Raw genomic sequence first — 25,812 nt, 5'->3', positions numbered from 1 at the left:
TGTGCCAACCTGATGTGGAGGTGCTAGCGTTCCACCCCTGTGTGCCGCCATATTGGAAGTCAGCCATTGTGGGCATCTGAGAAACTGTGGAAGCATCCTAAGGTCATTAGTAAAGGGAACTCAGCAAACATACAACGTGACATTCACCTTAACCTTTACACAGCACTGCCTCCTTTCCTGAGAGGAGATGCCAGTAAGCACGTAGGGTTTGGAGTCATTTGTTATTTGTAGCCTCAGTTTTCACATCTATAAAATGGAGGTAATACTTACCTATTCAGTTTGTTGTGAAGATCAAATAAAATACATGAGAACATTTATTTAGCACATTATTAAACGTATGGTGAGAAGCTAAGGGAGATTCAAAGCGCTTTAGCTGCCATCCAAAGCCTGTGCAGGCCCCCAAATATTTATTTCCACGTCTTAGGCAGTGAAGTCAAAAGGTTGAGGCAGAAACACACCTGCTCTGTTTCTAGGGTTCAAAGCATGTAATCCTTTAAGCCTTTTTATCTATATAAAGGTACTATCTCTACCTGAATTTCAGACTTAGATCTCATCAGATAGGTATAGTGGAAAACAGTTGGGACAAGGTCTAATGCGTGTTACACTCAATGAGTTAAGTTACCTGTAATTCTCACTGGGCAAATACAATTAGAGGCATACCTTTGAGAATGACATAGAGCAGTGACGTGTGCCTTGCACCCTCTAAATGCCAGATGCAGGGCTGAGCTTTCGTGTGCCTTCTCACTGAATCCTTACCGTGTCATAGCAAGACAGTCCCCAGCACCTCTGTGTACAGAGTGGCTTAGTGACTTGCCCAAAGGTACCACATGCAAGGCTGACGCAGCAGCCAGCGCTCTTAACCTCCTTACTGCCAATCTGACTTTGCCCTTGAGCACAGTGAAGAAGAAAACTGTTTATGATGTGCCATAGGGTCGCCCGCAGAGCCTGTACCTCCACCCTCAGCCTGCTTTCCTCCTGCCTCAGTGACTGTGGATGCAAGGAGACTGACAGCGGGGCTGTTGGTCAGTGGTCCCGCTTCGTTCCTGTCTCTCAGATGAGCCGGGCTCAAAAACACTAAACGCATTTGGGAGACAGGACAGAGAGATGGGCCACTCCTGTGGGCTGTTTCTTAGTAGCTTATCCCTGGACCCCGACATTTCACATATAGGACCTCACCACTACCTCGCATTCAGCTTTTCATGTAAAAAGAAGGCTGATGACCCTTCCCATGAAGTTATTTTGAGCTGGAAAGCTTCTATGCTTGATTTGAGAGAAATAAGTCCAAAAAAATGCCATTGTTTAATCTTCAAATTTGTTCCCGCTGCATTTGGAAGTAAGATACCTTTGAAGCCTTTTTCGACTTTTATGTATTCCTGAACTTCCACAGTTTAGGTCCACGATATGGCTGAAACATGGACATACAATTCTCAATTTTCCCAAAGAGTCAGGCTGACCACTTGATTATGAAACTGAGAGCCCAAAAATCAATGATAAAGACTAGCAGGTTGTATTCTGCATTCTCAGACCCAAGTTGTCGCAGCAAAAGTGTAGATGCTTTTTGAGAGTTTCCCCACCATTAAAAGCAAGGAGTCCAGCTTCTACTGGGTTCAAAATAATAAACTGCTTCCCAAGGTAAGAATTCTAGGAAATTACTCGTTAGGCTGCACGACACGGGAGTACACCCCATCAGAATCTTCTGGTTGGGTGTGAGGATAGTTAAAAGGCAAACTTCTGTGGGAGGGAGACGCAAGAGGGAGGGGATATGGGGATATATGTATGTGTATAGCTGATTCACTTTGATATACAGCAGAAACTAACACACCATTGTAAAGCAATTATACTCCAATAAAGAGGTTAAAAAGAAAAACAACTTCTATTTAGGTCTCCCATTTCTAAGTGTTAACTGAAGAGTCAGTCCTTTAAATGCCCTATAGTTTTGCTATTTGAAAGCCTGTCTTCTCATTTTTTGAGAAGGGCTATCAGACTTCCAGAGATATAAGGAACAGAAGCAAGTGCCAAAGTTGAAGTCTCCATTTTTTTGCCTTGTGTTCATCAAGAATTGAATACCATAGGTTCGGAAATGATACCAAGGCTTTAAAATAGCTATAAGAATGTTTTAAGAGAGCTGATTGATCAACTGGGACTATTTCTTGCCAAATAGATAGCTTGCAAAGGCCACTTAAAAATTTGGACTCTAAGACTTGACTGGATTTCTTTACCAGAGGCCACAAACCTGTTTATTCATCTATCAATATCAGTCTTTCTAGCAGTTGGTAAAGCCTCTGGAGGACTTCCTTTCTGTGACTTGTATGACAGGCTCATTTAACTTCAAACAGCCTCCTTTAGCGTTTGCTAAGCTTCATATTTTATCTCTTAATTCATTCTCATTTCCCACATTAAACTCTAGAGACACAGCAAACTTACAGCAAAAGGTTTCACATAGGATTCTTAAAGTTCTTGTGTGGATACTGATGCACAGGCTCTAGTCTCCCATGAACTCTTACGTCATGCTGAATTGGCTAGCCATGTAACTATGCTAATTTCCATAGAAATATCTAGTTACTTCATTTCTTCAAGTGAGTTTGTACCTTTTAAGTCAGAGTTTCTGTCCTTGGCTACTTCCTGTGGAGAGCAAGGTAAAAGAATGAGATGCTTTAGACTCTTTGAAGGTTGGAAATTGGGACCTAGAACCTGGAGGAACACACTAGGGACTGGAATCCAAGAGATGATGGAGAATCTGCTTGGTTTTCTTCTTAAAAACTATGACTTTGGGGCGTTAGAGTTGGTTAATACTGTATAATCCTTGTAATGGGGGAAAACACTGGTGTCTTTAAGCTCCCTAGGAGGGAATTCTCTATTGCTCCAAATGAATAAACCAATCAGTGGGTTTTGTACCACAGCAGGGTCAAAGTCCCAGTCAACCAAATGGCCTTTAGAGTTTACATAAGATGAATGCTCACCTACTTATCAAATAGGCACTCCAGATACCTCACATCAGCAGGCCACATCCTGTTTAGTGTTATGACTACCTGAAGATGAAGCAACAGGTGGCCACAAGAGAGTCCTACCTTCACAACTACGTCCTTTTGCTCTACATGTTTGACCTCCACATCCCCCATAAAAAAAGGTTCACGCCCATTCTTTCTTTCAGTTTCATCCACTTGACCAAAATCTCAAGAGGGTATCTATTAAACAAGATGACAGAAACACCTTCTTCATCCAGGATTATTGATCTCTTTTGCCTAAGCCACAAGCCACGTGTCCACTCTCTTATTGATATTCCATATGAAGGTGGACTTTGACTCATCCACTGATCCATTTAGCTACTCAAAATATCTTCTCTTCCTCCTTTGGCTACTGCACTGATCATTCAGTCCATGAAGATTGCTGCACCTTCGGCAGCAGACTCTCACCTACAGCATCTTCCCAGGGTTAAAGCCTTGTATCTTCCCTTGCTTGTTGGCTTCCTGTGGCTTTAGAGAAAGAAATGGCCAATCTGATGGAAAACGTATGCAAGCTCTGTGCTACTTTTTCTTCTACCCAAAGTTCTCATCTACTCTTCATGTGACACGTTTCAAAAACTGTCCATAGAAGGAGTCCATCCTATGCCAGCCAGCCTGACAAATTAGATCATCTTACAGATTCTCCATGAAGTCACTTTAGAACAGTGGTTTTCAAATTTTAGTTCACATCAGAATCACCTGAAGGGCTTCTGAAAACACATATCCCTGGACCTTACCCTCAGAGTTTCTGATTCAGCAGGTCTGGGGTGGGGCCTGAGAATGTGCATGTTTAACAAGTTCCCAGGTGATGCAGATGCTAACCTTAAGTCCACTGAGAACCACTGCTTTAGACTGTTCAAGAATGGCATTTCTGCTTGTTACCTCCCTAGCTCTCCTTAGGGTCGACTGTCTAGGCATGTAAAAGGAGGAAGTCCTTACCCATGCTTTGCCAGGCACTTGCCCTTGAACAGTATATAATGATAGGACATGTAAAACAGAGACTTAAGTACAGAGAAGCAGAATTGACAGAAATCTTGGCATATGTTTCTGGATCAGGCAACAAATGAATGAGAATAGGAACTTTCCTCAAAGAAGAAGAATTCCAGGTGCAGGTTAAGCTAGCTTCTTTTACAAAATAAATATTTGGGGAGGCAAGTATTAAGTGGTACCTCATCCTTTTAGCACTTGATTGTAAGAGAAACAAGCCAAATTGTAGGCTTCCTTATATAATACAATATCAAGATCTATAGCTCATATATTTAGTTAGAACACCTGATACTACTCAGCTTGTTTATAGAAGTTCATCCTAGAGGAATAGGCACAAACCATGGTTAAGCTGCTTGGTTTAATTTTTTTAGCACTTGGAAAAAAAATGTACAGTAGTTTGAATACTTAGTCTTTGCAAACCTCCATTGAGGTCAAAGATTTCATTCATACGTACAAAATTAGTTTACAAATTTTTTGGCAATTTCATCTTAGTAACCCGTTTTATCCTATTGCCATTGTCCCAACCATTGAAAAAGTTTACAATAATTTACATAGAAATATTTTCAAAGTGCTTAAGAATAGTGATTGTTCTCTGGGATATTTACAGATGGCCTATACAATGTATGTACAGGTGGTATACGCTATAGCACAAGTTTCATTGCTGGAATATGGCTTTCTAGGGAAAGTGCATATTTGGCCAGAGGTGGCAATACTGTCTAGAAATTCAAGGGTTACAGATACTTTTGGTAACCACATCCAAAGCTGAAGTAGAATGTGGACAGGAATATTTACAAAAGTAATATAAAAATGGTTAAGTATACAAGCTTGATCCACGCAAAGATATTTCGATGTTCTTCCAAACTGGAGGAAGAAAGAAGCTTCAGCTGCTGGCTCGGTTACCATTCCGAAGTGGGTTATTACTGGTTTAGACCTCAAAGGTCACGACTTGTCTCAGAAGTCAAGCTAGATCATCGTCTGTGCTTACAACGGATATCTGTGGAAGAGAAAAAGCATGGAATGTGTCTGGTGATTCCCTCACTGGTAGCAACTTCAGTCTCTAAAATGAACCTTGCTTTTGCATTGGTCATTCAGAGACCAAAGGTGCACAGAAGGGAAGCCAGATCCCAAACAGTATTGAGTTGCATCACTAATGCATTTTAACTTGAATTCAACTCTATCTACTTGGTAGAGAGAGAAACAGTGTGACTAATTCTGCCTGTTCTACTTAATGATCTTAGAACCTGGAGAAAAATGTGAAAAGACACACGTGTGCCGTGAACTGACCACACTCTTGTTTCACCAGAGCTTGAGGGAGTGCTCAGCACTTGTTCTGTTCAGAGTTCTGTAAGTGAAGGCCAAATACTCCACGTGAGTTTCAACTGAAGAACAAGTGACCGACTCTACTGTTGAAAGGAAAGCTAGCTCTACGAGGTGTAATAGGTCATTTTCAAGTATTTGGTCATTTTGGCTAAATGAATCTTGGTCAATACACTGACTTTAAGTCAACCCCCCTATATATGATATGCTAATTTACTTTTAAGTATCCAGCAGGCAACTGATGGAACAGTTCAGAAAGGAGATACTTGGCTCATGCTAATGTTTACATGTAGTTTCTATAACCCAAAATATCTCAAATTGTAGAGTGATGTCCTTAATTGACTTGTCATTCTGTTTGGGGCAGATACTTGTCAACTGACTTACTTAAGTTCTAACAGCCTAGACTGTCTAATCTCCAGGTAGCAGATGAAGTATTTGGTGGCTCCATGATTCTAATGGCTCTTTCTAGCCCAGGCAGCCATAGCTTGAGTTGTGGTCTCCTTTCCAAAAAGTCCTACTGCGAGTCATGGTACATAAAGACACAAAGCTGACTTACTGCTGGGTACGTGTGTCCGACAGAAGCACTGTGTCTACCGATGTCTATTGACAAGTCCTCTTCAGTGGTCTTCAAGTACACAGGATTGTCAAAGTTCATGCTTTTCATGTTCTTGTGTTGCCAATTCCGCCACATCAAGTAGCCACCTACTGCTGCCATTGCTAAGAGCACTGAAAAAAAGTTAGAAGGTGACTAAACAAGGTCTAGTTTCAAAACATACAAAAAAGATCATGCTAAAGAATCCATGATAATTGACATTAATCAAACCTTCACGTTTCAGGAAGCTGGGATGACTAGAAGTTAGAATATAAATGGGCTGGGAGCTTAAAACAAGTTCAGACCAGAGGTTGTATTATTCTATAGACTCTGGTGCTCAGCACATCCATCTGGGCAAGTGTAGAGTCCTGGGCCCCTCCCCAGGCTGACTGAATTCGAATTGCGGAAGCTTCTGGAGGGCTCTTCAGGTGGTCCTCCTGGTTTGTTAGCCAAGCTTGGAATCCCATAATTTATGATAAAGAGGCCATTTGGCATAGTGCTTTAGAATTCACATGCCCTAGAATAGCTTTAGAGGGTTTGAAAATTCTTAACTGTTTTTAATTTACCCTCTACAAATTCTATAACTCCTCAAGAAATCATTTTAGCATTTGTGTAGCTCCTCTGTATGAAGTGTTGTACATATTTCGAAGGGGAAAAGAACAGTGCGCTTCACTGGAAAGGACTTATTATGAAAGGGGATAGAGCCAGACGAACAGCTCTGAAGCAGAAAGCAGTAAGCACCATTCATCACTGCCGGTCGCTGTGCTAAGGATACCACTGTAGAGAAGGCTGTGGACTCTGAAATCAGTGTGCCGGGCTGGTGAGGGGAGCAAGGGTAATTCAGTGTCACGAGTGCTATGACAGTACAAGGGGCCATGGGAAGGGCATCTCTAGATGAACTAGAAATGCCCATCGGGTATTTAAGAAGTTCCTTGGATCCAGATACGTGGGGAATCTACTTACAGAGGGGAAGGATGGCCCAGGCAGCAGAAGTCCCTTTTGGGGGAACACTGACCTCCGATACTGCTGTGGTCACATTGATCTCTACAGGGGAATAAAAGGAATCAGTTTAGAAGGATCTGCATTCAGACTTAGAAATTCAACCACCTGGTAGAGAGCCTCATGACCTTTTGCATCCATCACTGATGTTCAATATCTACTACAATCATGTACCAAGAATAACCGGTCTAGAAGTATTTGTGAGTCTCATGCTGTAATAGCCATTTCATTAGCAGCTGTCTCAGAGAAATCTTAATGAGTCAGGTCAGGCTAAGAGTTGCAGGTTCTAAGTCTTTGGAGTTTAAATATAGGTTACCAATTAGGGGCAGAACGAGTAGTTAAAGGCTGCATTAATGATTTAAGGAACAGGTAGGTACAAAGAGTGTGGCTGTTAGCTGAGATGAACAGTTTGCAGAACGGAACCCAATACCTCCAGGAGCTAGTCCACTAGTTGGTGACATTTCTGTTGTGTTGGTATCTTTTGTCTCACTGTAAGTCACAGTAGTTGCAGTACCTGAATTATAAAACCAAGAACCGGGTCAATGCCAAGGTTCCAGAGTGGCTAGCCGTTTAGCCCAGACAAGCCATGTGATGGGTTATTTGAACGCTGCGGGAAATTGACAAACCACTGCCAAAACAAGTTGCAGGGTGGGTGTGCCATAACCAAGGGAAACAGCAGCAAAACCAGAGAGACACTGGGGTCTTTGGGCAGAATCGCAAGCATCTGCAATTGGACAATTCAAAAGGACTGACGGCCTCACTTAAGGACCCCTCTAAGCAAAGTCCCAGGCTCCTGGAAGCTGCAAGAAATGCTCTCAAAACCAGACCACCAGGCATACCGGTCTTCCTGCCTGACTGTCTGATAACTGCCTTCTCAGTAAACGGAGCTAGTCCCCGTAGGGACTCAGTATCACGCTAATAAAAACCTCACAATATGAGATCCTTGCTCACAACCCGCGAGTTTAATTTGCCAGTTAATCAAAAGCTAAGAACAGGACACTAAAATGCATGTTTCATTTAAGTAGCAGTTTAAGATAATGTCACCCACTGGGGCCAGAAGGTTTCCTGTAACCACGGCCTTTTTTTTTTTTTTTTTTTTGGCTGCGATGGGTCTTCCTGCTCTCTAGTTGCGGTGAGCGGGGGCCGCTCTTCGTTGCGGTGCGCGGGCTTCTTATTGTGGTGGCTTCTCTTGTTGCGGAGCACAGGCTCTAGGCACGCAGGCTTCAGTAGTTGCGGCATGCGGGCTCAGTACTTGTGGCTCGTGGGCTCTAGAGCCCAGGCTCAGTAGTTGTGGCGCATGGGCTTAGTTGCTCCGTGGCATGTGGGATCTTCCCGGACCAGGGATCGAACCCATGTCCCCTGCATTGGCAGGCGGATTCTTAACCACTGAGCCACCAGGGAAGTCCCCCAAGGCCTTTTTTAAGCCTAATTTCAGGCCTCTCTCTTTGGAGGACAATGTTAAGACTTTGTTTAATTATCTGCAAGTTGGCTGGCTCAGTGCTGTAATTGGTATAAATCAGCATAGTCACCTAATCTAATCTAATTAGACTCATGTAATGTTGAAATGAGTTAGTCCTGAAGTAGTGATGTGAACTCCTGGCATGCAACAGTAGCAGACATGTTCTCCAGTCTATTCCAAGAGTGAGTTAAAACAGAATTCTTAAAATCCAGGCTAGTTTTTGTAGCTAGTGTTTTACTCTAATGCCTGTTGTATGTCCTGCTTGTGTTTGAAAAGTAAAAAGCCTTACTTTGGCACTCTCGGCCATTGTCCTCTAGATTGTATCCATTGGGACAGGAACAGGTATATTTTGGAGAGTGGTCATTAATCTGTGGGGCTGGCAGGCAGAGGTATTCACATCCTCCATTCTCCATGTCTTCTTCGCACCAATTTTTACCTGTTCAGAAAGAAAAGTCCTTTAAAATGGGTCTTCCAGTGCCTGCTATACATAAAGCTTGGTTCTAGATGCTGAAGACATGACTCCTTGTCTCCAAGGAGCCTAAACTTGTATACTCTGTCAAACCCTAAAGTTAAACCAATACCAATGAAGGATAAATTTAAGGGTACAGGCAGCATGCTCTAAGGACAGCAAAGAGCCAAAGAAACTTCTTGGAAGTAGGATAAGAGTTACGCCGTAAACAGATGGGTGGTGAGGGAAGAGGTGGGGAAAGGAGATGGGTGACCGGACCTGGCCTCACTATTGGTCCAAAGCTTACAAACTGGCTAGTCTGAGGCTCAGAGGAAGGAGAGAAGCATGCTCTGTGGCTTTGCCTCGCTCCCACAAAACGGAAGGAACCCAGCTATGGGGAGGTTTAAGGGTTTCATTTGGATAGAACCAGTCAAGTATTCTGAGCAGGAGACCATAGTGTTTGAGGAAGCACACAATTCCATACAAGACGTGCCATGGTGGGGAGGGAAGAAAAGGCTGTGGCATAAAAGCTACTTTGGAGGCTAGTGCAATAGTCCTAGCAAGAAGGAATGAATGCCAAGGAGATATGGAAGGGACTGAAATAAAAGACAGAACACTGATGGTTGGGAGGGCAGCTAAGAGATGAAGTTCTCAAGCTCTTTGACTTGGAAGTCAGAATAAAATATACCGAGCACCAGGTTTGAGGGAGGGTCCAGGAGGGGAAAGTTCCATTGTAGAGCAAGCTGAGTTGCTAGGGAGCTACAGATACCCAGGGGCACTGTGTCATGCTGCTACCCTGAAAGTAGCCACGAGGGGCTCTGCTTCCCCACAATACCTGATGGCTGTACAAGTGCATGATAGATGATGATGTCTTGGGCATCGTTAAGGTTGTTAACTAGAGTGGCCAGCTCCGATCCAGTGAATTTATTGGCGCCGTAGACGGCTTCATTTTCCCCATCTATCCAGTAGACACGATCCTAAAACAGAACCCCCATATTAGTATGTACGTGTAGGATTAACACGAGTCAGTCTCTAAGGTCATTATTATTTACTGGCAATTTAATGGACCAAGTTTATTTAAAGCTGGTCTGCGACATCGGATGTAAAACTCTAAGAGAAGCATGAGTTCAGGTTTCTTAAAATGCTATGAGGAATCAGTATGTCATTTGTCTCAGGTTTTAGGTGAAAGCAGTTTCTCAAGTCATGCCCCTTTGTCCTTCCCTCCTTCCCCTGTTCTTTCTCCCCAAGGTGCTACAGTAACTCAGAGGTACACACTTAGATGTGAGACACACGTCTTACCTCAAATATTGTGAGTGCGAGGGGATGAGCTAGGAATTCCAGAGACTTTAGGACTATCCTGCGATCTTGGCCGTTCAAGTCCACACTGGATAACATGTGCAATTTGGAATCCAGCCAATAGAGGCGGCCCTTTATGAGGTCTGGGTAGGAGAAGAATGGTCGCTGTATAAGAAGTCAGTACTGCTCCGCTTCCATTTAAAATAGCTAAGGAATCCAATACTCAATTTTCACGGTTCCTTCTCCAGCAGGGGTTGTTAACGGGGTCCCACCAACCTTGTGAAGCAGCATGCAGAATCTGTACCCACATTCATTTGGGGGGACTCAAGGGGTACCTGAGATTGTCAAAGTAACTGACTTAAGAAGTGTTAGTGACATTATAGAAGTATTAAAAGAGGTGAGCATTTTGTTGCTCTCCCCTTAGGAGCCAGAAGAAAACCGTTATGAGCCTGCAATTCAGGAAATGCTAGGGTACCTTGGCCAGGAGTATGTAGGATGAGAGTTCACAAGGCCCAAGATTCACCTAATTCATGTCACATATTAGCTCCAAATGGATAGAAAAGCTAGTAATTATGGAGCATGTCATCTGTTAAGTCCACCATTCCACTTGTACTGTTCGGTTCCTCTCATCCTAAGTCCCTGCTAAAGAAGGCACCATGAGAGTTGTCTGCTGTAGTCCAGAATTAACTATGGAGATGAGTTAAAACTCTGAGGACAGTCGAATTGTGGTCGAGGAAGGAAGAACATACATACCGAGTGTAATTCCGTTAGGCCACTGAATGTCCGCTGTCACCAGCGCCCGTCTATCAAATCCATTCATTCCTGCTTTTTCGATTTTAGCTGGTTCACCCCAGTCTGACCAGTAAACAAAGCTGGGAAGAATTAAATTAGAAATAAGCCTTGGTGGTTTAGAAGGGATAAAGTTGCAGCTTGAGACAGACATTTTCAAAGAGTGAGCAGAAAACTCTAGGGTACAAATTGTGCCACTTGAGGGTCTAAATTATGTTCTGGGTAAACAAAAGTTAACACTGAATCTACGAGCTCATTATTAACTATATTAAACTATATAAGTCTGATATTTAAATTTCAGCCCAAAGTCACAGGTTATATATTTCCTGTATAAAAGGCCAATTCTTTCAGTGGAGTAAAAGATGAATATCTGTTAAGTTTTACAGTAGGGGCGGGCTGACTGTGTTCTAGTGAGGCTTCATGGGGGCCAATTGTGATTACTACAGCCTTAGTCAAATACCTTTTTTTTTTAATTATTAATTTTTATTGGAGTATAGTTGCCTTACAATGTTGTGTTAGTTTCTGCTATACCGCAAAGTGAATCAGCTATATGTATACATATATCCCCTCTTTTTTAGATTTCCTTCCCATTTAGATCACCACAGAGCACTGAGTAGAGTTCCCTGTGCTATTCAGTAGGTTCTCCTTAGTTATCTATTTTATACATAGTAGTGTATATATGTCAATCCCAATCTCCCAATTCAACCCACCCCCTTTTCCCCCCTTGGTAGCCATATGTTTGTTCTCTACATCTGTGTCTCTATTTCTGCTTTGCAAATAAGTTCATCGGTACCATTTTTCTAGATTCCACATATAAGCGATATTATATGATATTCGTTTTTCTCTTTCTGGCTTACTTCACTCTGTATGACAGTCTCTAGGTCCATCCTGCAAATGGCACCATTTCATTCCTTTTTATGGCTGAGTAATATTCCATTGTGTATATATACCACATCTTCTTTATAGTCAAATTCCTAACAGCTGCTTTTCTATATTATTTAGGGGCAATTTGGGGGAAGTCCTCAGTGAAATGTTTCTAGAGAGGTCTGTTTATTTCCATTGGACTTTCAGACAACTTGCACATTTAGATGAAAGCCTAGAGGTAATGTGGTTACCAAAATCCTTACAACTCATGCTACTACTTAGGTTGGATCATCCAGAGCTGACCTGATAAAGTGTTCAGACAAAAATTAAAAATCATTTGCATAGCGATACGAACTTATCTATGAAAGAGAAACAGACTCACAGACATAGAGTACAGACTTGTGGTTGCCAAGGGGAAGCGGGGGTGAGGGAAAGATAGATTGGGAGTTCGGGGTTATCAGATGCAAACTATTATACATAGAATGGATAAACAACAAGGTCCTACTGTATAGCACAGGGAACTATATTCAATATCCTGTGATAAACCATAATGGAAAAGAATATGAAAAAGAATGTATATATGTATAACTGAATCACTTTGCTGTCCAGCAGAAATTAACACAACATTGTAAATCAACTATACTTCAATTAAAAAAAATCACTTGCGTAGAAGCTGGGTGGGCATAAGGGTTTAGGTACAGCTTTTGGTGTACCTCAAATCAGAAATGTTGTTTCACTAATGTGAACCAGCAGTCATCTGCTCAGGGAGGGCCTGTCGTATAGATGAGGCCATTCCCGGGTTGCTCAACCGTGGCACCACTGACATCTTGTACTGGATGATTCTTTGTTGTGGGGAGCTGCTAAGTCTTGGGATTTCAGTACTGCTTTAGGCATGAGGAAAGCTCCTGACCTATGCAGATAGCATCCGAAAGGCTATGTGATGAAAAGCACAGAATACAAACCCAGACAACGGGTCCACAGCTATGGAGGCAGGCTCTCGCAAGTCAGAGTTAAACAGGAACTTCCTCTTGGTTCCATCTAGGGTAGCTACTGAAATAGTCTTAGAAGCCGCATCAGTCCAGTAGATGGTCTTGTACACCCAATCAACAGCAATGGCTGCAGGATTATAGACATTGTCGATCATTTTAACATGTCTACCAACCTTGTCATCAATTGAGGCACTGAAACAGAATAGGTCACAAGAAATTTAAGAGTTTGACACCATCGGAGCCTGGAGAATGGACTTTCTGCTCACAAAATGGTCAACAACTTTGTTCGGAAAGAACTCTAGTAAACCCCATAGCTCAGCTCACCACTCAAATTATGTAACCATGCTGCTTACTGATTCTAAACAATACTGTAGGTTATCTCATTGTTGGTCTGTATTCTACACGCAAGAACACCACACTTCTAAGTGAAGCTACTTGTTTCAGTAACCATCACCTGAGTTTCTATAGCTGCCGTTAAGAAAAAGCTATCACTACCATTTCTATTTGTAGCAACTATGAACAGTTCTCAACTAACTGGAGAGAAAGGGGGGAAAATTGGAAAAATCAAGATGTTGTCTGTTATAATCTTATAGTTGTAGCCATCTTTTATTTTATAGGCGATTGTTATTTTCTAATGAGGAACTGACAGTAATTTAATAAAGAATCAGTGTTTAGAATTATTATTCCCAACTAGTTAGATGCTAGATTGGAGCAAGACACAAGAGAAATTCCTCCAAACCTTCCCAAAGGCCAGTGACAACGACTTAGGCGAAGACACCAAGAACTGAAAGTTACCTGAAGATGGCCTTTTGGCTTAGATCAGCCCAGAATAGTTTCTGAGCAGCAATGTCAGCATCGAGAGCCACAGTGTTTCTTAGCTGTTCAACTAGTTGGATATATTCTTTCCTCTCCAAGCCAATCTTCCTGATGTCTCGTCTATTAGTGAAGATCAGGCTTGGCTCTTTGCCTGCAAGACAGGAGTCAGGTTAATTTAGTTTTGCTGTAAGAAGGCAAGGTCCTTCCAAGTCCCCTCCTCCCAACAGAGGAGCACTTAAAAAGTGAGGGCACTGCTGAACACCTCAGGAGTACTCTTGCTGAAGTCCATGCCCTGGGACCTGCAAGCACTTCAGCACTTCCTACGGTTTAAGAAGGCAGTCCTGGAGTCACAGCATTCAATAAGAGGGTGGCTGATGATAAGTTACTTATTTGAATTGCACTCAAGTTTTGGAAGCAGAGAGTAAGCAGATATTCAAGGTACCATATGCAAAAGGAACTGACCAAGGCAGGAGTCTGGGGCAACAATTTGCTATTTAACCTATGATATTGCACTGTGAGTTTAGTATCATTGCTCTCAAGTACTTTTTAAATTTTATATTTCGTTTGACTGTTGTAGTCACTGGCTGTACCTTTCATAATCACGTACTCGTAAAGGTACCAGAGCAACACCAGTCCAAGTCCATTTACCTACTGCCTTGCACACGCCAGTGGCAAGATCCATTTGATAGCCACGACTACATTCACACTTGTAACCGCCTTTTAAGTTGATACAAATTTGACTGCAGATTCCCGGATTTTGGCATTCGTCAATATCTAGGAGGGAAATTAGAATTAGTCTTGCTGTTCCTAGATAACCTACGGAGATCTACTGACCTTTCCCATCCCCCCCCGGGGCTTGGGCTCTGTTCTTCGACTCACCTCCACAGGTTTTCCTATCTATCAGTTCAAACCCAGCTGCACAGTCACATTCGTAGCCTATAACTAGGTCTTTGCAGATATGGGAGCATCCGCCATTATTAACCAAGCATTCATTTACATCTGAAATCAAAAGGTAGTAGAGTAACTCAACACTCAAATTGATATTCGTCCTATTAACATTTAAAATCCAGGCTGTTTGAGATAACTTGTCTAGATGGTCTGGTCAAGCCCATGATTTTTCTAAGAGCTAATAATCCGTCTTATAGATATGCATCTCAGCGTGTATTGGGGGAATAGTAAACCCAATCTCCTTGGCACGTTACCAGTTAGTTAAGCAGTATTTAGTCAAGTTTCTCTATTGCTGATTGGTTATCTTAAAGGGGGTGAAACTAGGAACTACTTTGTCACTACTTCTAAGTCATAAAATTTCACTTTTAAGCCCAACAATTGAACCTAGTTCATTAAAGTAGTTTACCCAGGCATTAGGCAGGCTCCAAACCGCATTAGCTCTGCCGGGTCTAATTAACCTTCCCGAATCTGTCCTCAAGCAACCCCTTCACTTACGACATTCTTTCAGGGGCTCATCACTCCAGTCCCTGCAGTCCTGCTCCTGGTTACACACTTTACTGATATCTATGCACTCCCCGCTTCTGCACTTGAATTTCCCAGGGCCCAAGCACTGATTGACTACAAAGAGAAACACAGAAGAGAGATTCCATTCGTGGGTCTGATCAGAGCAGTCCTTTGACTTACAACCCACAACTAGGGACCCTTACCATTTTTGCAGTTGACTTCATCAGAACCGTCGACACAGTCTCGGATGCCGTTACACTGCCTGCTGCCGTGGATGCAGCTACCATCCTCGCACTCAAACTGGTCAGGTTGGCAGGTTCGGGAAGCTACAGCGGGAGGGAACGGCAGGGGATGAAGCCAGCCAAAGCGTCCCTGGTTGATACATGGGAGAGAACTGAACGTGCCATACTGATAGGAAAGCTACTTACGACAGTTGACCTCATCGCTGCCATCCTTGCAATCAGGATCCCCGTCACATCGCCACTTCTTGTGGATGCACTCGCCAGAGCCGCACTGGATCTCGCTGGCTGGGCACTTGGTGTGGATCACCGGCTGGCGGCCACACTGCTCGAGGGACTCATCTGACTGGTCCGAGCAGTCTGCGTCGTCATCGCACACCCAGCTGATGGGGATGCAGGAGGAGGTGCTGCACTGGAACTCGTGGGCCCCGCAGGTGGGTGGGGTGCAGTCAAGCTCGTCGCTGCCGTCGCTACAGTCATCCTGGCCATTGCACACGAAATTCCTGGAGATGCAGCGGCCACTGGAGCAAGTGAACTCATCAGGGCTGCACGTTATGTTGCCTATTGAGAGAGAGGATGCCCCACTGAAAATGCATCCAGACCCGTCCTTTCAAGCATCTTGTCCCAAAATCTAACATGCAGATCATGGATCATGAATCCCAGCTTTCTTGCCCAACTTAAAAGCTAAAGTCGGATTATATCAATAGGCAGTTCCCAGAATACTAGGAAACAGTCTTACCATGTAAAAGATGCTAGGACATTTGAATAAGAACAGAAATGAAGGACCGAGAAAATAGTTGAAGACTAGAAATTAATTTGAGATGAGATGCATCTTAAAGGGACAGTGATTAATAACTTAAACTGTCACAAGAGACTTCACTGGGGAAGGCAGACATGAGTTATCTTTAAATGGATATACTGCTCATCAGGCCAGGCCACATATCATGAGCTGAGATTATCATGCATCAGGTATATAAGCAAACATTCACTCATAATAAGCATTATGACACCATCACCAAAAAGTAGCCCCCGTGTATTATAACACCATACACGGTTCCTTCTCTTTTGGTCCTTCCAACCAGGATCAGGAATAACAGGTCTTCAATACTTTCAAGTTTTAGAAAGTCACTTCTGGGGCTAGAACTGCAATCTAGCAGCCAGGTGCACTAATCATGATAAGCTAGTCAGACTAGCCAGTTTGTACTTTGACTCAAATTCCTGCCAAATTAATTAAGGTCAAAAATTGGTGGTAATTGGGGTGGAGACCACGACTCTCTTGGGAAGCAAAGTCTGGATTTAAGAGGGAAACACATGGCAGTGCCACAGCTTACCAATCCATAAAGCTCAGTTCTAGGATTAAATGCCAAAACTCATTGGACTAGGTGCAGTGGTAATGACCTCAGGAGGTGACTTCTATGCGCAAGACTGGTGTTTCAACTACAAGTACCCTCAGCTCGCTGTACACTTACTGCATCAAAAGGCCTGTGCTTGTCAGTCTCAGGAGGCCCTATAAAAAGGGCGGTAGCTTGAAAGAACATTCAATGCAATGTTTGTTTAACCTAGAGATTTTCCCAGGGCCTCACCTTTAACATTGAGCATTTTATTACATATTTTCCAAGAGCAGAAACATGAAAGGCTAGGAAACAGAATTAGCTTTTACAGGCAGGAACTGTGATAGGAGACAAAGGTACCACCGGTTGGGTAGAGTTATCTTTGGGTATCTGCCAGCAAGATGTTAATTCCTACTTCTGTGCCAGTGTAACTTTTGGAAAGGTTAAAAGAAAAACTAGTTGCGGGGCTGAGAAGTGCTTGTGTGAGACTCAAGTAGTTTATTCCACTAAGCAGATCCAATTTTTGACCTAGGGATGTGTTTGCTGGCCCTAGTCCCTTTCTAGCTTGATTGAGCCCAAGTGAGGAAGGCCCACGAGTTACTGCCCTGACTGAGACAAGAGTCCACACAATTGCGGCTTCACTGAGCTACTTCTACGTGGAAGTGCCTTGGATGACTTACCTTCTTATTTCTATTTGCCTAGAAGAAACACCCAAGCAAGCAATGGTCAATTACCATGCGAACTTCTCTCAGAGTTTGAGGGCAGTTAGGAAGGACAACTAGTAGAGCAGAGAGTGAAGTCATTAAAAGGCAAGTCAAGTCAACTGCACCTTCATGCCCACCCTTCTTTGAGCAAAAGGGTCTTTGGGATAAGCCACTCAACACTGATCTTCTTACCACAGTTTTCTTCATCTTCTCCACTGTCACAATCATTTTCACCATCACATCTCCAGGACACTGGGATACACTGAGTGGAACGGGCGCCACAGCTGATTTCATTTATGCGGCATGTTCTCATATCTGTTGATGATATACAGTCTCAAAAGAGCCTCCAAACTCATGAGTGCAAAGCTGCTGCTCCTGTGCTGCCTGGAAGTGGTGACATCTGTAACTCAGTGGCCGGGCACACGGGTGAAATTCGACTTAATAGCTGAAGCCTGGGCAGATCCTTCGACAGCTCCACGGCTTGGGAGCCATGCCAACCTAGGCTACCTGGCAGTCCACCCGAGAGCCTTGACCGTGCTACTCTGTTTTACTTGGCGTGGTTATGTTCATTGGCTGGCCTGCTCCTTGACCATTATTTATCTGCTGGGTATCAAGTGACAGACCCAGATACTGGCAACCTAATCCCAACTTCATTAAAAGCCAGATGGTCTATCACCTATGAAGTCTTCCTTTGCCTGGATTCCTTCACAGGCCTCCTTCACAACCTCCTTTCCACTGACATCTTGCAAAGTAGGGACACCCCCTAATTCTTGACTTTACGGGGTCATCCCCCACTAAAACTTGGGGCTGAATCTTTATGGAACCCATCTTCACCTATGGTAACTCACCTCCCTTGGCCAATGCTCATATAACTTCCCTTACTTCTTGCCTGGAAAACTGAAATTAACACACGTCTCTTCCTTTCTGCTTGATTCCAGACCTAAACTTTGTTCATGTTAGACTTCCACTTTTAGTGCTTTAACAGGCCTCACTGCCTTAAAAGGAACACCGAGACTTTCTTCACCAGGACATGCAAATGATTCTAATTTAACTGTCCCAAATCATCTTCCTCTATGATCTCATAGACTTTTTCCTGAATATCAGCCTAAGGACACACATGTATTTGCATACCTATGAAGTTTCTCTTATTTAAGAACAAGCTGTAAGTTCCCTACTTTAATAACTTTATGTTACATGTTTCTTAAAAATTGCTCTATCATCCTATTTCTAGTCACCTTACCCCTTCAGTAATAGATTTTTTTTCATAACATGAGAAGCTGTGCATCTAAAAGCTTATACTTGGCCCACGGGGGGACCTTCACATCTTGACTTAGCTTCCAGGACCAGAGTACCAGCCGCTCAGAGTCATTATCCTCAAACATTTGAAATCTATGCACCTAGTCAAGGAGTTCTTGAATCTTCTGGCTTCAGTCTTAAATGTTCAATAGTGAAGCTACCCAAGAGAACGTCAGTCTTGTTAGACTAGGAAGAACATTCTTTATGTTTTTAAAGATTGGCTGTTAATGATTTGACTGACCTTGGAGTCAACTGGCCTAACTTTAAGGGAGGCCAAGGAAAACTAACCAAGTTTTAGATTATACAATACTTAGAGCTATGAGACACGGAACAGCTTGGAAAAGTTCAAGTCCAAAGCAAGTCACACTCACGGCACTGCTCCGGGCTTTCATCAGAACCATCTTCACAGTCGGGATCCCCATCACACTGCCATCGGTTGGGAACACACTGGCCATTGTTGCACACAAAGTCAGACTCGGCACACGTCTTCTTCACTACGAAAGTTGATTTGCAGGGTTAAAGTTGAAGTCACTCACCCAAGAGCCCTACATTCCCACTGGGGGTACAACTGCATTTTGATATGTTTTACTCTAAAAAATAAATCTGAGTCACTTAGCACACAACTGCCAATATCCAGGAGAATCTTAGAAAAATCTTTTTTTTTTTTCCCCCTTTTTCCCCAGAGGAGGAAGGTGATCATTTGAGAGACTTAGAGGACACTGAGGTCAAGGGATCTCTTATAATGAACTTCTTGCCTGCTTGATAACGTTGAGATTAAGTAATAATTTCGTTCTTTTCATGCACTTCTTCCAAGTCATTCAAGTTTAACAGTCAAACGACTGGATCATAGTACAACTGTTCTAGCGGCATCTTGTAACAACACGTGGGTTTAGTGCAGAGGCAGAAGACCCAGCTCCAGTACTGAATACTGTCACCCCTACAGGTCTATTGGGGCAGAGGAACCCACTGGGTAAGAAATAGAGAAAGCTCAAACCTGAGTATAAGAGAGGTTGTATTTAGCATCCGAAGGGTGGGCTCACATCAACCAGCTAAAAGTCACTGAGCCTGCTATGGGAGCTGCCAGCACCCGTAACTGACAACTAGAGTTAAATAGCCTAAGACAAGGTATCAGTTCTGCTACTAATTCTTACTAGGGCAGCCTTTTCTCCTTAATTAGGGTGACCATGCAGTTTGTTGTCCAAATTGATGCAATTTGTTGTCCAAATTGACGCAATCTCAGTAGAAGGGGGACAGAGTTAATTTTCCCAGGAAGATAAGCATTGACCAGGACCGTGCTAAGCAAAGCAGGCAGCTTGGTCATCCTACCTGGGAGGAAGTCAGGGAGTAAGAAGAGTCTTGACAAGGAGCCACATCGGGTATTCTAGGGTCATCCTTCTCAGATTATATTCTTCTTTGCCCGTATGCCTATACTTTCTACTTGAATTTCCAGTTTAAAACATTCTTCTCTAACGAATATTCTGTAATGGGTAATCAGCTAAAAGCCAACAATTTGCTGAAAAGATGAAAGGGACCACCTCAAGTCAGGGGTTTAAGCCAGGTACAACACTCAGAGTTCAGAGTGTAGTAAACCAGAGAGCCGCTCTGGGTTAGCCTCAGATATTGTTAAAGGGGAGACAGTGATTATAGTCAATTTCTAGAACTCAAGATGGGATGATCAATTATGATGATCTGAAAAGGATTATTTATCTCCTAAAATTGTGTAGCCAAGGGAACATGAAAGGCCATATTACTTTTTAGATTCATACCTGCTTCTAAAATCACTGAAATACTCAAACACCAGTGTTAACAGTTTAAGTGATATCCAAGGCCCATCTTCTCCTGAGCATGTAGGAAGGTGCCAGAGGGTCTCAGAGTCAGTTATTGTAATTCACCCTGTGATCCTCTTCAGAAGTTGCAAAAGAGAGAGTAGGGAATGGTTGTAAAGAGACCTCATGAATTTAAGAAGTATAAGATGTTACAGGGATAGAAAAGACTTGTTATACTACAAAGTGAACAAGATACACAGGGTCAGCTAAATTGCTAGGGTTCCTCTCTCTCCATTCTGAGCACAGACTGGGAGGGTAAAGACAGGCTGTTTGAACTGGGCCTTGAGAGATGGATAGAAATTTAGATGTGCCACAGGGGAAGAGAACTACCAGTTTCATTCTTGGGGTATCCGAGTTACTGATATATCAGTTCAGCCTAACACTTGTAGAAGAATGAGTTACTAGGACTGATAGAACATGGCTTGCAGAATCCAAGCTGAAGTTGACTAAATATGCTAGTTGACATGCTTGAAAGAAAAGGCCCTGCTGAAATTGTAACCAAGTTCAACATCAAGAGGTTGGATGGGAAAAACAGGAATTGGCTTTGGAAGTTTTAGGTAATTGTGTAGCTTTTCCCTTCCATGGAGGAACATCTCAAAGTAAGCATTCGGAACTTCCCCGAGCAAAGCTCCCACTTTCCTTCTCTACCTTCATATCTGAGAGGCAGAGACGAATTTTGGCCAAGAATATATTTACTTTTTCCCACTTTGCATGATCTTGATTGTAGGTACATCTACCTCCTTACCTCTTCCAAACCTTCCTGTTACGTAGCTAGAATTGATTTATGCAGAGACTATTTTAGGAAAAGCCAGCGATGACCCCTACAATGACTCAGGTTAGTTTCTACTGAGGTAGTCAAATGGTAAAGTAAGACTTCACACCATGGAGAGAATAATTACTCTCTAAAAAAAAAAAAAAAAAAAGGGTTTTGCCAAATGTAGTTTAGCACAGAAGAAGAATGGCTACTTACACCAAGAGAACAGTGGACAAGAGTGAGGTCCTTTAGTGAGAAAATTAGTGAGAGAATTATATCACCCAGGTAACCCAGAAAGAGCATGGAACTCAATATCTTGTAGAATAGATTAAAATCTTAGTGTTAGAATGCAAATTATATAAACGTGTCACATTGGAGAACTATTCTTGGTCCTGAGACTGGAGATAAGCTTCTTTTCTGATATTGCAGCATGGGTTTACTCTGCTTCCAAATGAGCTGCTAATTTACATATTGGCGTGCAGACATCCATGATACTGCTCTGAGAGCTCAAGCACAGGACTGTCTGCCAGTATGTTTATACTATAGCATTTTAGTAATGATGCATGAAGAAGTAGGTAAGGGCATAACAAGATGGCAGTTGATGAAATCTACATTTAGCTTCTATTTTTCTTCTGGATTTTTAGTTTGTATAGTGGACATCTTTATGTAACGTCTTTTAAAAGGCAAATGACAATGTCATCACCGACAAGAGTTTTACAACACAGAACAAAGGGATCATAAAGCAAACTTCAGCATGTATTCAAGGTACCTAAATGCCATCTTGACATGTAGTTCTCGGCTGTCCTGGCTTAATGAGAGGTTACATAGGTTGCAAAAACAGGCATTTCTCATAATGATCTTTTAATAGATGCTGATCGATGGGTATGATGGCGTATCCCTATTTTCTTGGGGGAGAGAATGTCTTCCATCTTGCCTAGTGCTTTAAAATCAGCATCTCTGTAGACAGGGAATTAAAAAAAGAATCCTTATCTGATCTTTGATCTGGGCTGGCTTATAGTTTCTATACCAGGAGTAAATTAATTCCTGAAACTGCAGGGGATTTCCTATCGTCCACGGCTTGCTTTTTGGGGATCGGAACCATTTGAGAATTAAAAAAAGAAAGTCTGTTCTAAGCAATCTTCTGTCTGTCTCTCTTCCTGGTCCTCCCCTTCCTTCCTCTAGCTTCCTATACCAAAATTTTGTCTGATCTAAGATCAACCGGGTCTATCATTTGAAACGAACTCCACTGTATCTTCAAAATTCCATACTCAAGTCGCTAACTTCACATCAAACACTCAATCATATCCCTCCAGACCAGGAAGTATAGAATCTTTGGACTCGAGTTCAAAGCAATTCTTAGGAGTGGATTCTATTTTTCAGAGTCTCGATACATTTGTAGAAACTAAGATATAATATCATCATCTGTCAATACAATGCATAAGTCCTAGTGAGGTGGCAGGTGCCACTGTCCAGCTCTTTACTCACCACAGTTCTTTTCGTCACTGCCATCAGCACAGTCTTCGTCCCCATCGCATTTCCACAGCAGCGTAATACAGCGGCCATTTGTGCACTGGAATTGGGAGGGTTCACATTTGGCTTTTCTTCCTAAAATCAGGAGGGAACACTTAGCTAAGCTGGGACACAAGGATGGTAAGTTAGAGATGCCAGTTACCTGAAACCCATGGATAGGAGTCCTCTTGGAGGGACAGCTGCAGACTCAGAGGCTATAACACTGTAGGGGCCAGAGCTGGATGGGCCTTGGGGCAGTGACTGACAGTAACTGAGTTCTTAGCTGGGCACACACCATCTGGATAAGACTAGATTCCCCAGCCTCTCTTGCAGGAGGCATAGCCATGGGACTAAGGTCCGGCCAATGGGATGTAAGCAGAAATGGTATATACAACTTCTGGGAAATATCCTCAAAGGCACAGGGGATCCAGTTTCTTTAATTTTATTCCTTTCTGGTTCCTGAAAACTAGGCATGGTGGCTGGAATGGTAATCTTGGGTCAGTGGAGCCAGACCAAGATAGAAGGAACGTAGATTGCCCAGAGACTGCAGGTGGCAGGGCAGGGGATTCACCTGTGGACTCATTTCTCCCATTCATTTAACTCATTTTTGTCGTTATAATCATGCAGCCAAGTCCTAATCCTTTAATGGCATTTCTTGTCCACATTCTATACTGTTACTCGTCAATGATGCTTCTATTACGAGCAAAGTAAAGGATATTTAGAAAAGGCGAGAGGTTTAATACGTGGTTCCTCGTCTCAGAATTTGAGGTCTAATTGGAAAAAGACATGTTTACAAAATGACTCTAAGATAAGATAAAAAGCACGAAGAAGGTACAGTTAAGAGGTGAAGGGAGATCATTTTTTAAATTTAATTTTTATTTTATATTATAATTGAGTTACAATGTGTTAGTTTCAGGTGTACAGCAAAGTGATTCAGCTATACATATATATATCTCCATTCTTTTTCAGATTCTTTTCCCAATTCTTTTCCCACATAGGTTATTACAGAATATTGAGTATAGTTCCCTGTGCTATACAGTAGGTCCTTGTTGATTATCTATTTTATACCTAGTAGTGTGTATATGTTAATCCCAAACTCCTAATTTATCCCTCCCCCCCTGCACCTTTCCCCTTTGGTAACCGTAAGTTTATTTTTGAAGTCTGTGAGTCTGTTTTGTAAATAAGTTCATTTGTATCATTTTTTTAGATTCTACATATAAGTGACATCATATGATATTTGTCTTTCTCTGTCTGGCTTACTTCACTTAGTATGATAATCTCTAGGTGCATCCATGTTGCTGCAAATGGCATTATTTCATTCATTTTATGGCTGAATAATATTCCATTGTATATATGTACCACATCTTTTTTTTTTTTTTTTTTTTTTTTTACAGTTCAGCTGCATTGCCAGGGCTACTCTTTTTTTTTTTTTAAACACCCCAAATGCATTTTATTTATTTATTTAATTAATTAATTTATTTTTGGCTGTGTTGGGTCTTCGTTTCTGTGTGAGGGCTTTCTCTAGTTGCAGCGAGCGGGGGCCACTCTTCATCGCGGTGCGCGGGCCTCTCACTGTCGCGGCCTCTCTTGTTGAGGAGCACAGACGCGCAGGCTCAGTAGTTGTGGCTCACGGGCCTAGTTGCTCCGCGGCATGTGGGATCTTCCCAGACCAGGGCTCGAACCCGTGTCCCCCGCATTGGCAGGCAGATTCTCAACCACTGCGCCACCAGGGAAGCCCCCACATCTTTTTTATCCATTCCTCTGTCGATGGACATTTAGGTTGCCTCCATGTCCTGGCTATTGTAAACAGTGCTGCAATGAACATTGGGGTGCATGTATCTTTTTGAATTATGGTTTTCTCCGGTATGTGCCCAGGAGTGGGATTGCTGGATCATATGGTAGATCTATTTTTAGTTTTTTTAAGGAATCGCCATACTGTTTTCCATAGTGGCTGTACCAATTTACATTCCCACCAACAGTGTAGGAGGGTTCCCTTTTCTCCACACCCAAAGGGAGATCATTTTTAACTTAGTGATGTGAGAAAAGCAAAGCAAGGTGGGAGCCACAGACCTGGATTCTATTTTTCTGAAACTCAGTTTTCCTATGCTCAATGTATGAATATAATTCACATAATGGCATGAATGAATACTTGGAAGTAGGGCACTTAGTTTTTTTTGCCTGGAATGGGACAGCTGACATTCAGGTGTTTCCTATCATTAGCAGGTCTATCCTTCTGGAGGATGTAATTTCTTCGAGATAAAAGGCAAAGATCTGGTTGCTTACAGCAAATACACTGCCAATATTCGAGAAAACCAGTGGAGCCATATAGTTCGTGCAGATTCCTTAGGGAGGTCTTCCCAGCAGAAAGCCTTGCGGCTTCCTGTACCTTTCAGCATCTGCAGCTGTGGCATGTGGGCATAAGAACAGATGCTACAGTGACAAGCACAGACTGGAACTCTTGTGTCATGTACACAATGCTCTAGTTGACATCCCTACTATCAGCTACTCCCTACTGTCTGGGAGCATTCTGTACTTTGTGGCTTCCCACAAAGTATAGAATCTTCCCAGGGAGATTAAAATTTGGTCCTAGTTTACCATATGGGTGTGTGGTTACTTAGGTACTAAATGTACTCGTTTAAAAACTATATGTACCACTCTGCCCGCAAGAGTGTAGTTAAGCTGGGACCCAGATACAAAGCAGGATGAATCAATGGCACTTCCTATCTGTAGTTCATTTTTTATTTTATTTTATCTTTTTATAATTATTATTAGTTTTTTGGCCACACCACGTGGCTTGCAGGATCTTAGTTCCCCGACCAGGGACTGAACCCAGGCTCCAGCAGTGACAGTGCTGAGTCCTGACTATTGGACCACCAGGAAATCCACCCCAACCCCGCCCCCCGGCATTTTTTAAAATTTACCATGTTAACCATTTTTATTTATTTATTTATTTGGTCGTGCTGTGTGGCTTGAGGGATGTTCCCCAACGAGGGATTGAACCCGGGCCATGGCAGTGAAAGCCTGGAATCCTAACCACTAGGCCACGAGGGAACTCCTCTTCCTACCTGTATTTCATACTATTCATTCAATCCACAAATATTTTATTGGGCACAAGAAGGGGGAACAAGGAGAGGGTAGAGGCT

The 25,812-nt window shown here is 42.7% G+C and overlaps 1 protein-coding gene across 5 annotated transcripts in view; it reads right to left on the bottom strand.

Moving 5' to 3' along the window:
- Window positions 1-4,328: 4,328 nt before the first annotated feature.
- Window positions 4,329-25,812, bottom strand: part of VLDLR (very low density lipoprotein receptor) — a 31,321-nt gene continuing 9,837 nt past the window's right edge. Inside the window, exons 2-19 of one of the 5 annotated variants that reach the window (XM_061201222.1) lie at window positions 22,646-22,765; window positions 18,952-19,074; window positions 17,477-17,599; window positions 15,439-15,810; window positions 15,214-15,336; window positions 15,002-15,124; window positions 14,438-14,557; window positions 14,207-14,332; window positions 13,538-13,709; window positions 12,716-12,934; window positions 10,854-10,972; window positions 10,104-10,243; window positions 9,640-9,781; window positions 8,646-8,792; window positions 7,328-7,411; window positions 6,862-6,942; window positions 5,863-6,032; window positions 4,329-4,983 (exon numbers count right to left, since the gene is read on the bottom strand). In XM_061201222.1, coding sequence (XP_061057205.1) covers window positions 4,948-4,983; window positions 5,863-6,032; window positions 6,862-6,942; window positions 7,328-7,411; window positions 8,646-8,792; window positions 9,640-9,781; window positions 10,104-10,243; window positions 10,854-10,972; window positions 12,716-12,934; window positions 13,538-13,709; window positions 14,207-14,332; window positions 14,438-14,557; window positions 15,002-15,124; window positions 15,214-15,336; window positions 15,439-15,810; window positions 17,477-17,599; window positions 18,952-19,074; window positions 22,646-22,765 — 2,540 coding nt within the window. In that variant the 3' untranslated portion in view covers window positions 4,329-4,947. The remainder of the gene's footprint in view (window positions 4,984-5,862; window positions 6,033-6,861; window positions 6,943-7,327; window positions 7,412-8,645; window positions 8,793-9,639; window positions 9,782-10,103; window positions 10,244-10,853; window positions 10,973-12,715; window positions 12,935-13,537; window positions 13,710-14,206; window positions 14,333-14,437; window positions 14,558-15,001; window positions 15,125-15,213; window positions 15,337-15,438; window positions 15,811-17,476; window positions 17,600-18,951; window positions 19,075-22,645; window positions 22,766-25,812) is intronic. The other 4 variants (XM_061201226.1, XM_061201225.1, XM_061201223.1 and 1 more) reach the window with 4 other exon arrangements.

The sequence above is a fragment of the Eubalaena glacialis genome, chromosome 9 (genome assembly GCF_028564815.1).
Source record: "Eubalaena glacialis isolate mEubGla1 chromosome 9, mEubGla1.1.hap2.+ XY, whole genome shotgun sequence".
NCBI lineage: Eukaryota > Metazoa > Chordata > Mammalia > Artiodactyla > Balaenidae > Eubalaena > Eubalaena glacialis.
The sequence above is the reverse complement of the archived record's forward strand: the minus strand, read 5'-3'. Positions and strand labels throughout refer to the sequence as shown.